This window comes from Dipodomys spectabilis, unplaced genomic scaffold (assembly GCF_019054845.1).
Source record: "Dipodomys spectabilis isolate Male_0828 unplaced genomic scaffold, ASM1905484v1 ptg000002l, whole genome shotgun sequence".
NCBI classification, from domain to species: Eukaryota; Metazoa; Chordata; class Mammalia; order Rodentia; family Heteromyidae; genus Dipodomys; species Dipodomys spectabilis.
The window spans coordinates 59,874,527-59,895,117 of record NW_024870679.1 but is presented as its reverse complement, the minus strand read 5'-3'; the positions used below and the strand labels follow the sequence as shown (position 1 = coordinate 59,895,117).

General features: G+C 40.5%; 1 protein-coding gene across 4 annotated transcripts in view; it reads left to right on the top strand.

Annotated features, from left to right (window-relative positions):
* Fggy (FGGY carbohydrate kinase domain containing) overlaps positions 1–20,591 on the top strand; it is a 382,280-nt gene that overhangs the window by 208,915 nt on the left and 152,774 nt on the right. For all 4 annotated transcript variants that reach the window (XM_042682452.1, XM_042682444.1, XM_042682471.1 and 1 more), the window contains one exon: positions 13,287–13,390. In XM_042682452.1, the coding sequence (XP_042538386.1) occupies positions 13,287–13,390 (104 nt within the window). The remainder of the gene's footprint in view (positions 1–13,286; positions 13,391–20,591) is intronic.

Here is a 20,591-nt window from a genome sequence, read left to right as displayed (position 1 = left end):
CTGGGAAGGTGGCTGAATGGTAGAGTGCTTGTCTTGCATGCATGAGGCCCTGGGTTCGATTCCTCAGCACCACATAAGCAAAAAGAAAAAAGCCGGAAGTGGTGCTGTGGCTCAAGTGGTAGAGCGCTAGCCTTGAGCTGAAGAGCTGAGGGACAGTGTCCAGGCCCAGAGTTCAGGCCCCACAACTGGACCCCCCCAAAAAAAAATTTCCCTCTAAGAAAACCAGAATTTATAAAGAGAAATATCAGTCAAAGAGGTAAAATTATACAGATATGAAGCATATATCCAACAAGAAAATATACCTAAAAAGACATGTATGAGCCAGGTGCTGGTGGCTCATGCCTGTACTTCTAGCTACTCAGTTGGATGAGATTTGAGGATTATTGTTTGAAGATAGCCCAGGTAGTAAAGTCCATGAGATTTCTATCTCCAGTTAACCAGCAAAATAATTAGGAAGTAGAATTATAGCTGAAGTGGTAGAGTGACAATTTTGAGCAGAAAAGCCAAGTGAGAGTATGAGATTATGAGTTCAAGCCCCAGTATTGGCACAAAATAAGTAAATAGCTGACTGCCTGAATGGAAGAATGGATGAATAAATGAATGAACGAATGTACAAGAATCCATATAACACCATTCCAACAGCCCAAATGGTTGGGGTGGGGATGGGGATAAAACAAGCAATATGAATTCTGAACACTTTCTCCGGAGTTCATCTTTCTTCCCGGCCATCACCTACTGAAATACCAATCACTGCTCAGTTTTTCAGCCCAGGGGTCTGTTTTTTCATGCAACAGAACAGCAATAGGAAAATACTGCACAAGTATCAGCTATGACCGTTATAATGATGGCTACAATGTAATCATGACAGTGTGCACTACAATGATGAAGATGATGATGATGATGGTGGTGGTGGTAGTGATGGTAGTGGTGACAGATGATGTTGGTGGTGATGATGATGGTTATGATGATAATTGATGCAAAGAAAGCTAAGGTTTGTTGTTGTTGTTGTTGTTCTGTTTTGTTTTGTATAGCTAAGATTAGTTGCCCCAACCAGGGTAGAGAAAAATCTTTCTTAACATGAGGTCACACACAATAGGAATTGGTTTCCTCTATCAGAAGGCTTGTTTGTGAGTTTGTTGAATCCAGTCTACCTCTGTTGCAATGTGTATTGTATTTTTGTAGAAGCCTCTGGTATGTTTATAGGAGCTTCTGTTAATGGTAAGGTCTGTGAGTACAGGTCACGTGTGTTTGAAAGTATTTCCTCTGTAGTTGTACTCAGTAATTTTTTTTTTTTTTTTTTTTTACTGAATTGATTCCTACTGAACAGAAAAGGGAGAGAATACTAATCATAGCCAAGCCTGTGCTAAGTGCTATTCTTTCAAAATACGATCCAAGATCATTTTGTAATGCTTTTACTTTTAAATCATCACTTCCTTTTTACAGATGCCCTGTTAGAGGACAGGGAACCCAGCTCATGTGACTGATAGGTGGCATCTGGAAGTATCTCCTCAAAGCCAATGCTCTTTCGTGCAGTCCCTGTTACCTGCACAACCAGGCAGGGTCCAAGGCAAGGAGAGCAGACTGGCTGAGCTGCCAGCCCAGAAGGTGGACATCAGGAGCAGGTTGAAGAGGTAGAACCAACCTTCTGAAAGGGTAGAATCTCGATGTCTGCTGAAGGAGACCTGTTTCTACTGTAACTCTAGAACAATGTCAGTTAATTCCTCCTGGGATTTTCTGTAACACATTTTTTACTCTCCTCTTTCACACTGTTTATTTACTTAAGACTTTATTCTCTTTGAAATTCTTTCAGCCACATGCCCTTCATTCTATTACAACCCTGGGCCCTTTATCCTACCCAGGATCCTTTTCTTTCCCCAGCTGCTCTGCATAGCACTTAATTCTGAGTCCTGTGGCCTGACTCTTACCCAGTAGAGGTCACCTTACACACCCACTCCCCCAGTCTCCAGAGAACTGGGGATGGGAGTAGAGTCAAGACTTAGTTTAAGGATCTGTTTTTCTTTTTGGTATCTTTTTTGTCTGAAACTTGGGGCCAGATTAGATTAATCAGTCTAGGTGTGGTAGAACCTTGTGACCCTCCTCCGGGAAAATCCTGGCCTCATAGAAACTTGGCTTGGTTTTAGATCACAGAATGAATTCCAAGCTTTGAAGAGTCTGTCAATGTTCAACTAACCCAAACAAAATCTCTAGAGGCTTGTGATGGCATCGAAACTCTCGCACACAGCAAGGAGGTGAAATATGAAAGAGGAGAGAGAAAGGAGGGTTAGTCTGCTCATGAAGATCTTTTTCTCTGAAATTTCATTCTCTTTCCCGGTTCAAATATCCAAATGAATCTCTCCAAGCCCTTTCCACCTCCCATTGGTATCTTCCTGAAACTTCTTGCTGGTCTGCTCTGTCTAAAGGGGTTTTTCAGTACTGCTGATCCTTTTTTTTTTTTTTTTTTTTTAATTTCAGGGAAGAGAAATTCTAAGTATTTTATAAATAAAAACCATTTGTCCAACATCAGGGAAATTTAATTCTACTTTCTCCCAGAAGACACTGAACACTGACATTTATTAATAGTTCCTATGCCCCAGGCTGAAAGCTATGTACCTCGTATGAGACAACCTGGTACTTGAGTTTGTTCAGGAAGTAAGGGGAGAGGGGGTGTCCTCAGGCACTAGACTTAACAGTGTGTGGGAGGGAAAGATATCAATCCCTCACTCATCTTAGATTTATGATGGACACCCTGTAACCAAAGAAAAATCAGTAAAAATGCATAGAAATGTATTTGATATAAGTTTTATGTGACACTGGAGCCTTCATTTAGAAATCAACACTTCCCCACCCCCCTCCCCCCCAAAAAAAACAGGCCTGAGTACTTCATACAAGATTTAATTAAGACTCAGAGAAAGATGAAAGGTCAGATGAGGTATAATCCAATGGTAATGATCTGGGGGAAACAGTGGGGCACATCTCAGATTCTTCTCTGTGACTTTCTCTTCTGAGGTGAGAATATTACCTTTTTTCAGTGTTTTAAGGACAACTTTTATGACTTGCTGCCAGGGAAAAGTCAGGGGTGTAAGAGTCACCTTTCTACTGTGATTTTCTCAGATATTTTCAGCTTAAAACATTCATTGTGCCAGAGGATCATATTTGAGAGATCATGTCTTGAAACTTTCAAATGCTAATATAGAGAATAATGACCCTGTAAAATAGATACCATTCTTGCCCTTCTCATCCTACAGCTGAAAAAAAAAAATTGAGTTACAAAATGGCAAATTAGCCTACTGAAGCTGACACAGCAAACTGGTGATGTAGCTGGAAATGAAGTATATCTCTGAGCTTTATACCAATTTGTCCCAATAAATCATCTCCAGACTATATAACCCAGAAGCCTTGTGACTACCGGCTCTGTCTCTTGAGCCTTTGTTTTGCAGTCTCTTTTGTTTTGAAGTCTATTCCTGCCATCTTCTTCCCCTGCTGACTGATATTCACCTACCTCATATGCCACAAGAGGCCTCTCTGGCCATCTAAACTGGATGAGACATGGGTATGACCCTCACCATAGCTGATCCATTGCTTGTCTTACAAGGACCTTCCAGGGTAGCTATCGACTCTTACTAGCCTGGGATCTTGTTGAATAAAAGGACATAACTTTGATCTTTAGTTTTCTAGCACTTGACACAGTGCTGGACTGATAAATAGAAATCAATAAATAGCTGTGATATTGGTCAATTAATTTATAAAATGTTTAGAAGACATCTGTTTGATTTGGAGTCATCATTTTCATCTATGTAAGGATATATTCCATTGGAGACCTTTGTGACACTTAAGCCAATTCTCTTCATTTGGATTTATTTTAAGAAGAGTAATTTTTATGCATTTGACTGGGCTGTTTGGATTTCAACCAAATACTTCACTATTCTTAATTTCTGTGACCAAAAAATATCTTTTATGAAGTTATTAATAACAGTGTCCAAGTCATCAAGACATAGACACTGTGTTGAGGTTAGGAAGAAAGGAATTTCTGAAATCCAATTTCTACTTGATCTTAACTGAGGAATTTTCCACTGTTCTTTACATCTCAGATTTCCAAGTTAATACATTTTAGCCTACCTTTGAGATATGATCTCTCTGGGTAAAAATGAGGAATGAAGCAGTGAAACCAGTTATCTGTGTCTGTTCTTCTCTGTTTCTGTAAACTCCATTGAGCCCTTGAGCAGGTTTCTCATTGATTCACATAATGGAAAAGTATAGCATTTAGACAAAAATCACTATTACCATCTCAAACTGAATTATAGAATGATTGGTGCTACCTGTAATTGCAGGTTTTGTGGATATAAACAGCTTTTGGGTCATTATCAGTATTGCTGAAAATATTAGCCTGGATTGTGCCAACTTCTTGGTATCTCATTTTCCTTATACCCTTGGGCCCCCCATTATTCTGTCATCAGCTGTATACTCAAGGACAGGAAACAGATGTTCCAATCAATCTTAAGTAATCCTGGCAAAACATCCACCCAAGCTAAAGGCAAGTGTATAAATAGCCACTCCAAGTCCTGTTGTTAATACTGGAAACTGAATTACCAGTTGTAACAATAATGGTGACTATATGGAGGAAGGTATGTCCCAGGCATTATTCTTCTCACTTATTCCTCAAATGTCAGGAAACTGAGGCACAGGATGGTTAAGTGATTTCACTCACTTGCCAGACTTGAAAGCAAATAGTTCTAACCACAGAGACGTCAGTGCCCTAATTAGCTCACATGTCTAGTAAAGATCCATTTGCATGTAACCCAGACACAACCCATTATCTTTCCAGTGAAAGACAGAGGGTGGGGCAGGAATGGTGGTTGAGTGTGTGTGTGTGTGTGTGTGTGTGTGTGTGTGTGTGTGTGTGTGTGTGTGTGTATGTGTGTGTGTGTGTGTGTGTGTATGCATGTAGAATCTATTTAGGTCTTTAAAACAAAACATAGACAAGCAAAAAACAAACCTACTAGAGGTTTACTTCTGGTGAATTTGGGTGAATTGTAGACCACAGAGCTTCCAACACCAGGACCACAGAGACCTTTTTTGGTTCTCTATGACTCCCCCTTTTTTTTGGGGGGTAGGTTTGAGGTTTACCTTTGGACTTGCTTTAGCAGTGACAGTATATTCAGAAAGAAATCTATTGGCTCTATGATGTTTGGGAATTGTTCAGATTCTTGTCAGTAGCAGGAAACAAATGAACAAGTTGACATAAGTACCATGGCCTAGTATAATGAAGGATGTAGATAAAGTCAGATAGATAACCCATGTACTCTAATTCTAGCAGTGATTATCCTTGAACATGTTACTCCAAAACCCTTTCTCTCATTATTCCTATTTGTCTAACTACGTACCTTACAAGATTTTTATGAAAATTCAATTTGCTAAGTATCTAGAGAAAAAAAAAATCTTTCCATCATCAGAGGAAACTTTGTTCTTTATCCATAACTTTTGACAAATTTAAACAAGGTGAATGAGGGTCTAGTAGTTTTATTGCTCATGTGTTGTCACTCAAAATCCCTCAGGATTTTTTATCTTTATTTATATTTTAGACACAGAGCACTTTTTCCATCATAAAAGTGTCTCTGTATGTAGAAAATGCTTGAGCTTTATTTATTAGCCTGTGACATGTAACCTGCATGTTCATTCATTCAGCAACAATTAAGGTTCTGCCATGTCAAGATTCAATGTACAATTATTACATTTTAGTTAACAGGAAGATTTACATTGGCCTCATTTAAGTCTAGCAAAGAAAGATAACCATGCCAACAAATACCTGCCAGATACAATGATATAAGCTGCAGTTGGGGAATGGGGGTTGAGAAGTAAAGAAGCTTGGTATGTTCTGCTTGGCTGGGGTACTTGGGAACCGGGGAAGGATATAGTTCAGAAAGCCTTTTTCATGCTACAACTAGGCTTCTGCCTCTGTGTTCCGAAGGTAAATTGCTGAAGTATGAAGGGGAAGGCTTTAAAGGCATTTCTAGGTAGAGGGAGCAGCATAGGCAATTGTCTAATGACAGATAGCAGGGCATTTCCAGAGGTATGTACAAAATGCTCACTCGAAGCCCTGCTTATACCCTGAGCCCTACTTAGTCCTCACGGCAATTTTGTAGGTATTATTGTCAAGGTCTTTGGAAGTTGAGGCTGCATATCCAAGAGATGAAGGATTCAAGCCTATGTCTGAGGAAACAGGGTAAACAAAGCAACAAAAAATAATTATAAGAACAAAATAATAAAAGCAGCATGCATGCGTAGAAAACTAAGGAATCTTCTCACCTGCTCCATTTAATACAGCCTTCAGCTTTATGTGGCTATTAAAATTTAAAGTAATTAAAATTGAATAAAGTAGGAAATTAATTCAATTTCTCCATTGTGCTAGCTACATTTCAGATGCTCTGCTGTCCAAAGCGACTACTGGATGTAACCATGCCAATAAATAGCATTTTCATCTTCAGATTTTTCTATCAGACATCACTAATCTAAGCTCTGTACATTGATTTACACGTGTGATTTTTTTATAGCAGCCCTGTGAGAAGTGTATATTCAAATGGTATAGATGGGAAAATTGAGACAAAATGCCAAAAGAAATTTAACCAAAGTCACCTGATGACTGAGTCCTTGTTTTTTAAGTATTTGGCATAATGCCAACCCATGTATTATGTTCTATGTAAGATGAATGAATATTAGTCAGAATCATAGCACTAAGTGTCTGCATACATAGAGTCTAGTGTTAGGCCATCTGCTAAGAAAACCTCTGGGCTAATGATTCTTGCCCTTATAATTGGCACTGATTTTCCAATGTAAGCCTGAGGGTCTGTAGAAGGTATCCTGCCCTCAGATTCCACTCTTTCAGTCACCTTAGTCATTTGGTAAACTCATTTGATGGAATTTGTCAGTCAGCTCATGACTTAAAATATCGAAATCAAAAGTTGATTCAGTACTGAGCAATAGCTAGAACTTTTCTCCTCTTTCTTCCTTGTTCTGAGAAGCTATTCTAGGTTGTTACAGCAAGAGAAACTTTTTCAAGATACCAACATATTAGACTAGAAGTCTGAAAAAAAAATAGTATGAGTCCTGCTCCTGCCTCTGGAGTATGTAAATACATTTGAGCAAATAACTTCATGTCAAGTGTAGTTGTGGAGGTGGGGAGGGAAGGGATGGTAGGGGAAAAACAAAGGAGGAGGTAACAATGCTTGATAGGAAATGTACTCATTACCTTGCTCATGTAACTGTAACCCCTCTGTACAGTATTTTTACAATAAAAATGTATATAAAAAAGAATCACATTCACAGAAAAGACAAAAAAAACTTCAGGTCTCTGAAATTCAAGTTTTTCCAACTGGGAACTGGAAATAAAATACGTAGATCACAGGATATTTTTCCCAAAGATTAAATAAAGGGTGTGGTGTTTGAGGATGCTTTGTAAGCTGTAAAGTGCTTTATGTAGCTATAAAGTGAGAGATAATTATAACATAAATGTAAGAACTGGGTATGTTTTTCTTCTATATAACCTCATAAAGTTTTCAAAGCAACTGTGGCTTGATAAATTATAGGATAATGCACTCTTAATCATAACATTTGCAAAGTCTCTTTTTCCTTTTATGTAAATATAGTAGGTACTCAATAAGTGTTTAGCTTCAAGGATGGATGATTGCATGGAAGGAAGAGAGGGAGAGAAACAACATGTAAGGGTGAATAAGAGAACACTGCTGTTCATTGTTTTAATTTCCCTTTCAATATTGTTTTCAAACATACTACCTGATATGACCTATATCTACATTTTGAAGAGCAGGAGTTTTTACATGAAAGGCCTGACATTTGAGCCAGTAAGATTGTTTATCTGGTACTTGTTTTTGCATTCAACAGAAATTTATTGAGCAACTACCCCTCATCTGGGCATTGTGAAAGATTCAGAGAAAACTAGCTGGATATGTCACTTTTTTGGTACCTTATTTCTTTGTCCTTAGTCCAAGGACCAAAGAATAAGCTAACAGTGATGCTGTCATAGGAAGAGTTACAGCGGTGCTGAGGGCTGCACTTGACAAAATCTCATCACAGGAATTGTTTCCTGATGTACATGTGCTGTCTGTGATTTCTCTACGGATTGTGAAATGTGTTTACTTAGAAAGGAGAAAGCTCCTCCCATCTTCTCTTACTTTTTCCTTGCTTGTCCTGGGGCCTTGGTTTTTTTTTTCCCCCTGGGATAGCCACCCCATGCTCTGCTGACCATAGGAAAATTAAAATATCAGGTCTTAGATTCCTGTGGTCTCACAGAAAGCATCCACCCACGCAGTGCTGTCAATTCCAGGATAACATTGGGTAGAATGTTATCTCATGAGGAAAACTGGACAAGGCCTACCTCTCACTAGTGCTGTGCACAGGAGGCTGGTGTTGTCTAGGCCTGATGTCTAGGTGTCTCAGGACTGGAAAATTGGGACCTCGGGAGGAACTTTTTTTTTGTTGTTTAGCGTTGCCAGGCAAACTGATACTTTACCTGGGGTATTAGAAGAATCACTGTGTATATTGTATACTGAGAATGGCTGAGGAAGGACCTCTCTATTTGAAATCAGTTTTGCTCATTGTAGAAAAGGGAACAAGTTTCAACTTGTGGCAGAATTGGTGCGGAAATTAATTTTTCTATTTTGTAGTGCAAGTACTATTTCTTTTTTTCCCTTTTATTGTCAAAGTGATGTACAGAGGGGTTACCGTTGCATAAGTGAGGTAATAAGTACGTTGCTTGTCAAACTTGTTACCTCTTCCCTTATTTTTCTCTTACGTTCCCTCCCTTCCACCCCGCCCCAAGTTGTACAGATCATTTCCAACACATTGTCTTGTGAATAGCACTGTTGCCGGGGTCCCCACCCCCACCCTCCTGCCTCCTCCTTTGTCTCATCATTCTGTTGTTCCCCCTCCCTTCCCTAATTAAGAAAAACATATGTACAATACCAGGGTACCAAAATCAAATACAGTGACAACAGGGGATATACCATAGTGGGAAAGAACACACAAACAAAAAAATCATATAGCACATTAAAAACAACAACAAAGAAAAACCTCTTGTGTCCATATCTTGGAGTCTGTTTCACTTAGCATCATCTTATATGGTCAAATGTACATAGCTATTGAGCTATTCTGCTCATCTGCTAAGATTAGCCTAGACGTATATGAATTATTACAAATAAGGGAAACCATGGGACCTGTATTTCTTTGTGTCTGGCTTATTTCACTTAATATGATTTTTTCCGTCTTTCCATTTCACTACAAATGGGGTGGTGTCATTCTTTCTGATGAAAGCATAAAATTCCATTACACACACACACACTCACACACACACACACACACACACACACACACACACCTACATAGTCATATGTAGGTATATGTACCACATTTTCTTGATCCATTCATCTACTGAGGGGCATCTGGATTGACTCCATATCTTAGCTATGGTGAATAATGCTGCAATAAACATAGTTGTGCTGGTAGTTTAGTATGGCCGTGTTTGTAATCACTTGGGTAAATACCCAGAAGTGGAATTGTTGGGTCATAAGGGAGCTCTATGTGTAAACTTTTGAAGAACCTCCATTCTGCTTTCCAGAGTGGTTGAATGAGTTTACCTACCAATAGTGCAATAGCATTCCCTTTTAGCCAAATCCCCTCATGTATTTGTTGTTATTAGAGTTTTTGATTATAGCCATTCTAACTGGGGTGAGGTGGAATGACAATTATGACATGATAAAGGGAGAAAGGATTGAGAGAACATGAGTTTGGGCATTCTAAAGATTGGGGTGGAATTCTGACCTTGCTTCTTACGTGTGTGGTGGTTCTCATACAGTTTCATTCAAACACTCTGATGCTTTGTTTCTATATCTCTTAAAGGGATGAAAGAATATTTACCAGTTATAGATATTGCCATGATTAAATGGATTAGCACAATTCCTAGCCTGTATTAAATATCTGATATGTTTGCTAGAAACAAAGGAAGAATACAGCTGATTCCTGAGAGATAGTTTAAAGGGCATTGACGGTTATGTTGGTGCTGGTGGGTGTAACCCTAATCCTGTGTTCACCACTGAAAGACATTAATATCAGAGCAAATGATTTTTTAAAATTATTTTCTTCATGTTATAACAGATCTTCCCAAATTCCATCCTCATCTCATTGTAGATCACCAGTTTTTAGGTTCAAAGTCTAGATAAATTGACAGTGAATCTGCTAATCAGAGAAGATTCACTGATTACTGATTACTCACTGGTTACTTGTTTACTTATTTTTAATTATTTATCAGAATGAAATGACTCAGTAAGTTTAAATTTGCCTGCACTGTGTATGCAAAACTTGTACATGTGGATCACTCTCAGGAACTCCTTGAACCGCACCAATAGTGGCCAAGCTCTTTTCTGTCATGATCACAGGATGAACAGCTTTAAGTCTGTACAAAATGTACAAATAGCAGATATTCACTGTCTTGCTATTGAGTTTTTCCCCTTAGGGAGAACCCTATAAGCTTTAGTGAAGCACCAATACCTCAGAATGAGATTACATGTGTAGAAATCATAGCCCCACTCTAGGGATCCTTGCAACCCTGGGTGAAGTCTTTTCATTTCTATGATTTAGTTTCCTCATTTGTAACAAGGGGATAATGATCACTCTAATCACATTAGCAAGTAGTTTTAAGAATAAAAGAAAATCAGGTGCCCAGTGGTTCATGCCTGTCATCCTAGCTATTCTACACTGAGGATCACAGTTCAAAGCCAGCCTGAGCAGGAATGTTAGTGAGACTCTTTTCTCCAATTAATCACCAAAAAGCTGAAACTGGAGATGAAGGTCAGGTACTCCTGAGCACAAAAGTTTAGGGACAGTGCCCAGGCCCTGAGTTCAAGTCCCAGGCCTGGCAAGCATGCATAAGTAAATAAATAAATACATAAATAAGAAAGAGGTGCCTACAGAGAGCATGCAAGAAAGGGTTAGTTAAAATGAGCTTATATTTGGTGGTGCTTCCTGCATTACACATATTACACATAGTAAAACATCGAACTCCCTACATGTTTAAAAAAAGATAATTTCAAATACAGAAAATAGTAACCCAAGCATGAAGGAGGTGGGAAGAAGCTAGACATCAAGAGCATGAAAGCTCCTACCAACTAAAGGTTGGGAGTCAAAGGAAAGAGGAATAATGATACTCTAGGAGTGGTAGACACCAAAGGTTCTGGGGTCATGGCAACCCTGTCAGCACAACTGAAGACAAAAGGGAAGCAGTCTCGGAGATTTCTCCTGAGACGAGGAGTAAGAAGCTGTGTTCTGTTGTCCCTTATCTTCTAGATTTCAGATCCCTTGGCAGGGCTAACTTTGGGCAACTCTAGGAACTGCTATCTACAAGGCTAACCTTGGGTGAGTCTGGGAGCTTCTATAATGGTCAGGGCCAGAGACTCTTGTCAACTCAAGTCTTAAACACCAGTTGCCTGTTTGCTGGGCTAACTACTGTGATAACTAATACAGTTTTGAAGAGCACCTTAAGTCTAGTGTCTGATGAACTACTGAATAACAGCTGAGTAGTACAGGTTGCTATGTTCCAAAGGTTGAATTTGGAAAAGCAATGGCCAAAAACAAGGAAAACAAAAAAACAAATCCATACAAAATTGCAAGAGTCCTGGCTATGGCCATTTAGGTGACCCCTTCTAGAAATCAAAACTACTGACTAACCAGGGAATTTGTGGCCTAAAATGCCCCCACCCAGCCTTTCATCCGGCCAGCTTCTGAAGAACTTAGGATGCACTGAACTCTTTATGTGGGGATAGACTGATCCTACCCTGAAATGCTCCATTTAAAGTTCTCTCACGTACATTGGACTGTGAGCATATTGAGTTCAGGGTCTTGTTTTCTTTCTCTTTGCATCCTCCAACATTTGTATTATCATTCTCTTCTGCCCTGAACTAGTGAACACAGTAAGTCCTGGATTGCTTATCATGCGCATAAGCAGTGTCTGCTTCCTACAGCTTTTCTCTTGGAAGGGGAACAGATGGTGGATGATGTCTCAAAATTACCAGTGTCTCTTCTGCTGAGGAAGGCCAATAGTGCTTGAGAACCATGAAGAGGGTGAATCTGTTGTTCCTAGAATGTCAGAAAAGGCTTTCTAAGAAAGTAACATCTGACTTAGGAAGAAGTTGGAATTCAGCAAGCATAAAGGTTGAGGAATGGCATTCCAGGCAGAGGGAAGCAACGTATGCTCAACAGCAAAGCTGTTGAGGTGCCGAAGCACAATCTGTATCGGCAATTGAGAGCAGAGTGGCCATGCATGCTGCTGATGGGAGTCTGGAAACCACTATGTCCTATATGCCAGTGTCCTGTGTGCCAGCACCTCCCACCTCTTGCCTCCATACTATTGTTAGGCAGATTTACATGTTTTAGCTCATACATCATACCTAGTATGGTTTTGTGCCTAAAAGATGGTTGTTTGATAATTGGAATGGACATAGAACAACTCTAGCTAGCTCTCTAATCATATTCATAATTTCTCTTGCCCAACACATCTCAAGGAATATATTCTTGGTGGAAGAACCCATTTCTACCATTTATGGCAACTCTCTGCTCCTGTTGTTACTGTTGTTGTTGTTATAATCAGGAACTCATTTTTCTTTACCCTTTCTTTCGTACTTTTGGAGCCGTGCAAAAAAGTAGATAGGAATGGTGACCTATGGATATGGAAGATGAAGTCATCCAACAGTTCTGTTTGCTTCTGCCTTTCTAGAGATCGAGATGTAGTATGTTATCCCATCTGTTGGACTTCTTACCAGCGTTGTGACCTTAAATAAGTCATGTGACCTGTATAGATCTTACTTTCACCTGTAATACCTGTCTGTGGCTTAAATAGAATTTACGTGATGGTATTAAAGTCAAATGAGACCATTTTTTGCAAACACATAGTACAGTATCTGGAATTCAGAGAACACAAACCTGATAGTCACTGCTTTTGGTATATAAACAATTCTAGCTACTATTATTGTTATTGTTATTGTTGTGGTTATAAGATTGAATGTCATACATAGACCAGAGTAAAGCAAAAATAGAAGAGGTTTCTTACTTTCCTCATGGCAAGCAAGCATGCTCATTTGGGTCTTTTGTTTGACACTGATCTGCCACATGCCACTGGTCTTCTATGTTATTTGACTTGTTTTTCATTGTGTTTTATATTTGTTTTTAGCACTCTCTTCTCCTTTTAATTTTTTTAAAGAGGATTTTGTTGTTTTACTTTCTCATAGGAGTGATTGGAGCAGATGTGAGAGGTCATGGCCTGGTCTGTGAAGGACAGCCAGTGACGTCCCGGCTGGCTGTCATCTGTGGAACGTCTTCTTGTCACATGGGGGTGAGTGTGCTGGATAGAAAGGCAAGGCCACCACCTGGAGTGGGAGGCAGCCCCGGGGGAGAGCCTCATCTGCTGGCTCCTTCACACCTCCACCTCTGCCCTCTTTTTCCTTCCTGTCCCCTATGCTTTGTCTAGCCAGAAGTCTAGCCCTCCCTCCCACAACCTTGCTTAAATTTGCCAGGTTATTTTCCAGGAGCCAAAGTCCTTAAAAATGTGCAAGGGTTCAGTCAGCCTTTGAAGCCATTCTAGTAAGAAAACCTAGGTATGACAGGTGAACTTAGGCCCCAAGATAACAAAGCTTAACTCTTCCATACCAATCTCTGCCTGATGCCTTGCTGAGCCCTCCCTGCAAAGGGCTGGCTATTTTCCTTGGCTGCCGAGTGCTCTCTCCATCAATATAAATCCATCTCCCTGGGAACGTCCTGATGATCTATAGAATTAGGCTGCATATCATGACTTCAAAAGAACACTGATAAGCAATTTTCACTTTGTTAATTTTTCTCCATGAGTTAGTAGAAAGGCTTTCTCCAAGATTGCAGTTAAAATTTAGTGCCTGCCCTAAAATTTATATCTTCTTTAAATGCATGAGTCTGAAAGCATTCCATTTCGATAAGTACCCATTTCTACCATATTTTTATTTAAAAGTCATTACTCTGTTAAAGTGAGATGGACGACTCCTTGGATTTTTCCCAGATGGAGTAAAATAAAGGGGCAAGTGGGGGAGGAGGAGGGATGAGCAGAAAGTAGAATGGGATACAGCCCAGGGCAGAATCTTTGCCATGAGGATGAAATCATTTGTCATGTGAAACTGTTTAGTAACTATGGGACCACTGATTCTTATTTTTATGGGAGACTTTGAAGAAATATTTATTTACTGTTTTACCTATGATAAATTCTTAGGACATGGGGATGATATAGACAATCCTTTCCTGTAAATGAGATAGTTAAAACAGACATTAGAATATAATATCAGGCCCTCAAAATTCAGATTCAGATTGAACTAATGGTATGGAACATTGGGTATGTGCCAGGACCTTTGGGAGGTGTTCATATGCATGACCTCTCATGTCAAAGACAGGGTGGAGCCATCCAACTGGCTTCCAATCCCACTTCCTCCACTTTGGAATCTGAGACCCTGGGCAAGGAGTTTCAGTTCTCTGGGCATCAGATTTCTCATGTAAAGAAGTCAAAGCCTTCTTCTAGTCCCTGTCTCCTAGAATGTGCAATGAATAAGGCATTGCTTTGCATAGGGAAAGCCTTGCAAAGTCTTGATCTTGGTTTAATAGCCCATTGCCATAGAACAGAAAGTAGACAATGATTGACTCAGTCAGGAGGAGCCAGTATTGCAGAAACGTTTCTGACATGACATTTGGGCTAAACTTGAAAGAATTACATTTCCTTTTTCCTCTCTGGGCTCTGAGCTAAGAACTCAAAGCTCATGCTTCTCCCTACAACACTATTTATTCCATGCTTACCACGTGCTATCATAGGACAGAGAGATCACAGGCCTTCAGGTCACCAGATGCAGGCTGGGACATCTGTCATGTACTTTTTGGCCCTTGGCCTATGTGAGACCCTTCACTTCTCTGAGTCTCAGAGCCGTCATCCATCAGTTTGAGGATAATGGTGACAGCCCCATAGTGTATAATAGGTATTATATCTGTATGTGCCTGGCTTACAGTAGACACTCAAAAATGGTGGGAATTCTTGTCAATTTTCCCAGTGACATATATTGTTCAAATGAGGCAACTGTTTAGGCTTTCATGAATTTGATGGGCAGCTGCAGCTGGTTGCCATGAATGAGGGCCATAAAATGCCAGTTTATTATGTGGTGTTGTACTGGAAATACAACCTCCACCTCCACCCCACTTTGTACTTAGGAGTGGGAAGGGACCTTCTGGGCCAAGGGGATTAATCATCAGCTTTAATGTTATGTCACAAGGGGAGACTGTGGTCCTGCTGGCCTCAGAAAGTGCCTTTGATCTCCCTCAGGTGCTGGGAGCCCAGCAAGCCTGCAACAATAACACCTTTGTGAGGTCTAGAGGAGGCACAGGTCTGAGAAAACACTCCCAGGGAAACTCAAGGCCCTTCTTTGTTGTGGTTCTGGCAAGTAAAACCACCAACTGTCAGGAAAAATTCACCAGACAGAACACAGGGACCAAAGAAGGTTGTGAGTTTGTCAAAAAAAGTGGTTGACAACATGATCTAAAGGATCCTCTCTCTTCCTGTCTGCTCACTTCTGATGATTTCAATTCAGTGGGTTAATTGATATGAAATTCCCAGGACAACGTATACTTGATCCAGGTTGCTGTTTTCTGGATTGCCCAAAAAGAAGGAAGGGAGGGAGAGAGGCAGAGAGGAAGGGAGGGAAGAAGGGACCAGGTAATTGAGTATTGGTAAATACTTAAAAGCTCCCTACTTCTTGGTTCCTGTTACCTCCAGGAATCTGGAGAAAAAGCCTGAGGTTGAACATAAGACATACTAATCAGGCCTTTGATATTTTAGAAGATACAAGTGTGGGCTGCACATTTATCTTCCTTGTACATGATTTAATTACCAAGAAAAAAATGCTGTGCTTTTTTTTTTAACTCCATGAAAGCAGAGCTGCTTGTTCAGAGTTAATTACTACCAAGTCACCAAAATACAGGCTAACACAGCAGGGGTTAGCCAAAGGTTGAAAAGTCATGGGGTCAGAGGGGGCTGAGTCTTGTCATTGCTCTAGGTCCCCATTTCTGGAGCTGTCAAGGCGGGCTGTAACTGGCAATCAAATGGGAAGCAGTCTTTGGTGATGTAGGGAGTCTAGCTGCATCTTAAACTGCTTGGAAACGAAGGCTTCACAGTCTCAGGTAAATGTGCAGGTAGTGGATCTTTTGTGACTGAGTGAATGTCAAGCCTCAAAGTCATAGGCTCCTGTTGGCCATAACGCTGGCTGACTTAAGATATTTTATTTGTTAGTACCTCAGTTTCCTTGTGCTTAAAATGTGGGAAATAGTTTTTGCCCATAAAATTATGTTGAGAATTTAGTTAAGTCATCTTTATAAACAACTTGATACTGTTTCTAAGGGCACAAAAATACCATGTATGTTGTTGTTATTATTATTAAAGATGATTTCTTAAGGTTAAAATGATGAATTAGAATTAGGGATATTAGTATGAACTCATAGCTTAGCGTAGCATATACTTCTGATTAGATGTACACATACAAGTTAGTAAGCATGCATTTCCCAACTGTGTCAGATGGGAGGGCCTAGAAAAAAGAATGTCCCAACAGGTAGATGTTACAAGCACACCTAATGTCCAGATTTTGTTTCCTAATCCCACAAGTTCAATAAAAAAGAGAACTAGGACTCCTCAGAGAAATGGTTGAACAGAAAGTAGATATGATCACAAAATACTTGATACTAGATAGTTAATAAGAAAAGATGTTTCTTAACTCGGGGTTCTGGAGGTTCAAGAGCACGGGACAAGTATTTGCACAGCTCTAATGAGGCTCTCCATGGTCGGATGGCCACTTAGCAGATGGCATCATGGTGAAAGTTCTAGCTAGAGAGGGGCATCACATGGAGAAGCTTGATCCTCAGGATAGAAAGACAACACATTTGCTCTTCCTGTTTCCTCTACAGAGGCAGACCACTAGAACATTTCATCCTCATCCCACGCCCCTTCCTACTGTGCCCTTGGAAGAAGGGCACGATTCCCTCCCTTTGGGCCTCTCCAGGATGGGCTTAGGCTGCCTGGCTCTGTAGCCTGACCTCTACACTGTTGGGAAGGACAGATGGGAGCCTGTGGCCTTGGGCTCCAGCCAAAGAAAAGCTTCCCTTCAAACCACACCAGGTTGCTACGCCATGTTATTTGCTAATGTCTCTAATGGCACTCTACAGCTGTCTTAGATTATATGGGGAAAACATTCATCAAAAGCATAGGGGGCGTAGTCCTTGTGTGGCTGCCTTTTACCCAGGGGCAACATGCACAGGGCACTGGACAACGTTTACATGTTAGAGAAACCAAGAGTATTCAGTGTCTTTACTTGAAAGGGAAATGCAAATTAAAGCAGAGTGAAATCCACTGCAAGCTGGAGTCCTGGTAAGAATGTGGGCAAATAGGGCTGGGAAGGTGGCTCAGTGGTAGAGCGCTTGCCTTGCATGCCTGAGGCCTTGGGTTCGATTCCTCAGCACCACATAAGCAAAATGAAAAAAGCCGGAAGTGGCGCTGTGGCTCAAGTGGTAGAGCGCTAGCCTTGAGCTGAAGAGCTGAGGGACAGCGCCCAGGCCCAGAGTTCAGGCCCCACGACTGGACCCCCCTCCCCCGCAAAAAAAAAGAATGTGGGCAACTAGAGCTCAACGCTACTGTCAGAAAGGGGACATGGGTCATCCATTTTGGAAAAGAGTTTTAAATGTTTCCTAAACAGTTACACCTCCTGTGCAATTCCATTCTTATAAAAGCTGGCCAGGAGTTTCTGACCCCATGTAAATAGAAGCCCAACCTGAAAACAAAAATCAGGTGAAAGCCCCCAACTGAAGGTCAGAAACAAAAGTTTTGTGAGATGTGGCTCACCAAAGTACTACAACTTGACTAGGAAGAAAAGAAATGGGACAGCAGTATTTCAACTCCCTTGTAACAAGCTGCAAGGTTAAGGGATCATGTTTTATACCTGGGGTCACAGGAGTTGCAGATGGGTATGGAGGTATGGAAGGTATGGAAATGGGTATGGGTATGGAGGTATGGAAATTTCTAGAGGATTGTCTTGGTAGAGGAAAATTAGCAGCAATTACAAAAACATACATATAGTGTGCCAGTCCTGGGGCTTGAACTCAGGGCCTAGGTGCTATCTATAGCTTTTGCATTCAAGGCTCATGCTGTATCACTTGAGCCACAGCTCTACTTCCAGCTTTTTTTTTTTTTTTTTTTTTTGTCACTCATAAGGCTTGAACTCTGGGCCTGGGCGCTCTTCAGCTCAAGGCAAGTGCTCTACCACTTGAGCCACAGTACCACTTCCAGTTTTCTGAGTGGTTTATTGGAGATAAGAGTCTCATGGACTTTCCTGCCCGGGCTGGCTTTGAACCACAATCCTCAGATCTCAGCCTCCTGAGTAGCTAGGATTACAGGTGTGAGTCATTAGCACCTGGCAAAAATATCTGATATCTATGACATTTTTACCATAGTCTAAGGAAAGTGGATTTTTTTAAACCTTTCATAAGGGCAGTTATCAAAACTGTTCTAAAAATTTACCAGAACTGAAGGTTCAGAGAGACAAACTACCATATCTGAGGTCACACGGCTAGTTAGTCTTCTATGTAGATTTGTACCTCAGGCTGTTGGTTGTAGAATCTCCTCCTCTGAGCTCTTGGCAAAGTGCTGAGGCCCAGACTGAGGGATGGGTCAGCCATGTGCACGTGTGTTTTGTGGGAATGGGTAAAGTGATTACAGGGCAAAAATATTTTTTTCCCATAAACTAATGAGAGCTGTAACGACAGGGCTGGATCCCAGCTAGGCCACAGTGCTCCCTTGTTCTCTTCTTTCCAGTCCTGCAAACCACTGCCTTTCAAGAGGCCACTAGTCTGATGATATCAGTAAAAATAAACAGCATCTTGTCACCATCCCCCCCTGGGAGGACAGTATTTAGGAGACTCCTTATTTAATCTTTTCTCTCTTCCGATTGCTCTGTGGCCAAGTACTGAATTTGGCAATTTGAAGACATGCGGCTAACGTCGCAACTCATGAAGGCGTTTTTGTATTTGTATGGAAGAGCATGAAATGAAAACCACATTGATTTCTATTTTCTTCTTCCTATTTACCACTCATCTGCTGTGTGGATAGCTCGTTCAGTGGCAGCAGTGATGGAAAGGCTTGTGCCTTTTTCATAGGTGCGGTGGGGATGGACTTGATGTGAAAGCCAGCCAGGGCTTCAGCACACATGAATGCATTCAGTCCTATACACCCTTAAGTCAGGGGTTTTAAAATTTTCCCCTGCTACGCCTGATCCCCTTCTTCCTATTCACTATGTTCACTCCAAGTTCCTCTTGTTCATATGTGAATTAAATTTTCATCTATTTTCTTTAAGAGCCAGCCTAGGTAATTTCTAGTTTTCCAGTTAACCAGTGGTTAGTATTCCAGTAGAAATCACATCTAAGAGACAAAAGATCCCCGAAGCACTGCAATGAAGTATTTGTGAGCAATCAAGGCTGAGGCATGAGATTTTAAGTCTCTTCCCAATAAGTTGTCAGTGGCTCTCTTGTCAGTAGTGTGAAAAATTCAAATTGGAAAATCAAGTGAACATTTTGGCTATGTTTTGGGGGATATTCGGATTATATTCAAGTCTTAAATCCTAAGAAGAGGTAACTGTGATATTGTCGTATATTTTAAAATTTTAAAAATTGAAATGTAATTCATGTGCCATAAAATTTATCCTTTACAATGTAGTTTTTATAGATTTTGAAGAATTGAGCTTAGTGATATTTGAGAACAGTGGTATTTGGGAAAGAGAGGGACTCAGTACCCCTCAGTACCCATCTTTTAGATTATACTATGCAAGGATACTGGCATATGGTCCCTATTATGTAAGAGGACACAGAAAGATATCATAAGACAATGCATTCCCATTTCTTGTGTTTAGCATAATATATGCCACCTAATACATGTCTAGTAAATATTGGATGGCTACTTGGCAGGTGAATAGACACATAAAAGAAGGTAGCAATGATTAAGGTATATTGCAAAACCAGTCATACCATACCAGTTTTTGTTGTTCTTCTTTGGTTTTGTACAGGACTTGGGGCTTGAACTTTAGGCCTGAATGCTGTCCCTTAGCTTTTTAACTCAAGGCTGGCATTCTACCACTGCTCTACTTCTAGAATCTTTGGTTGTTAACTGAAATAAGTCTCACAGTTTTACTACCCCACCTAACTTTGAACCAAGATCTTCTCATCTTCTCAGACATGCATGAGCCACTGATGTCTGGCTGCCATACCAGATGGATGTCTCTGTTTTGTTGAGTAACAAGATGTGGAACCAAAGGGATAAGGCATGTGAAGGATGACGTCTTCAGGGAAGGTTTATCTTTGCTGCATGATTGGTTATGTGACCTTTTCCACACAGGACAGAAACATCACCCATGCAGGAACTGAGCAATTCATTGAAGTGTATATTGAAGCAGGTCAAAATCAAAAATACGAAATTGATTTAAAATATAACACCAACTGAA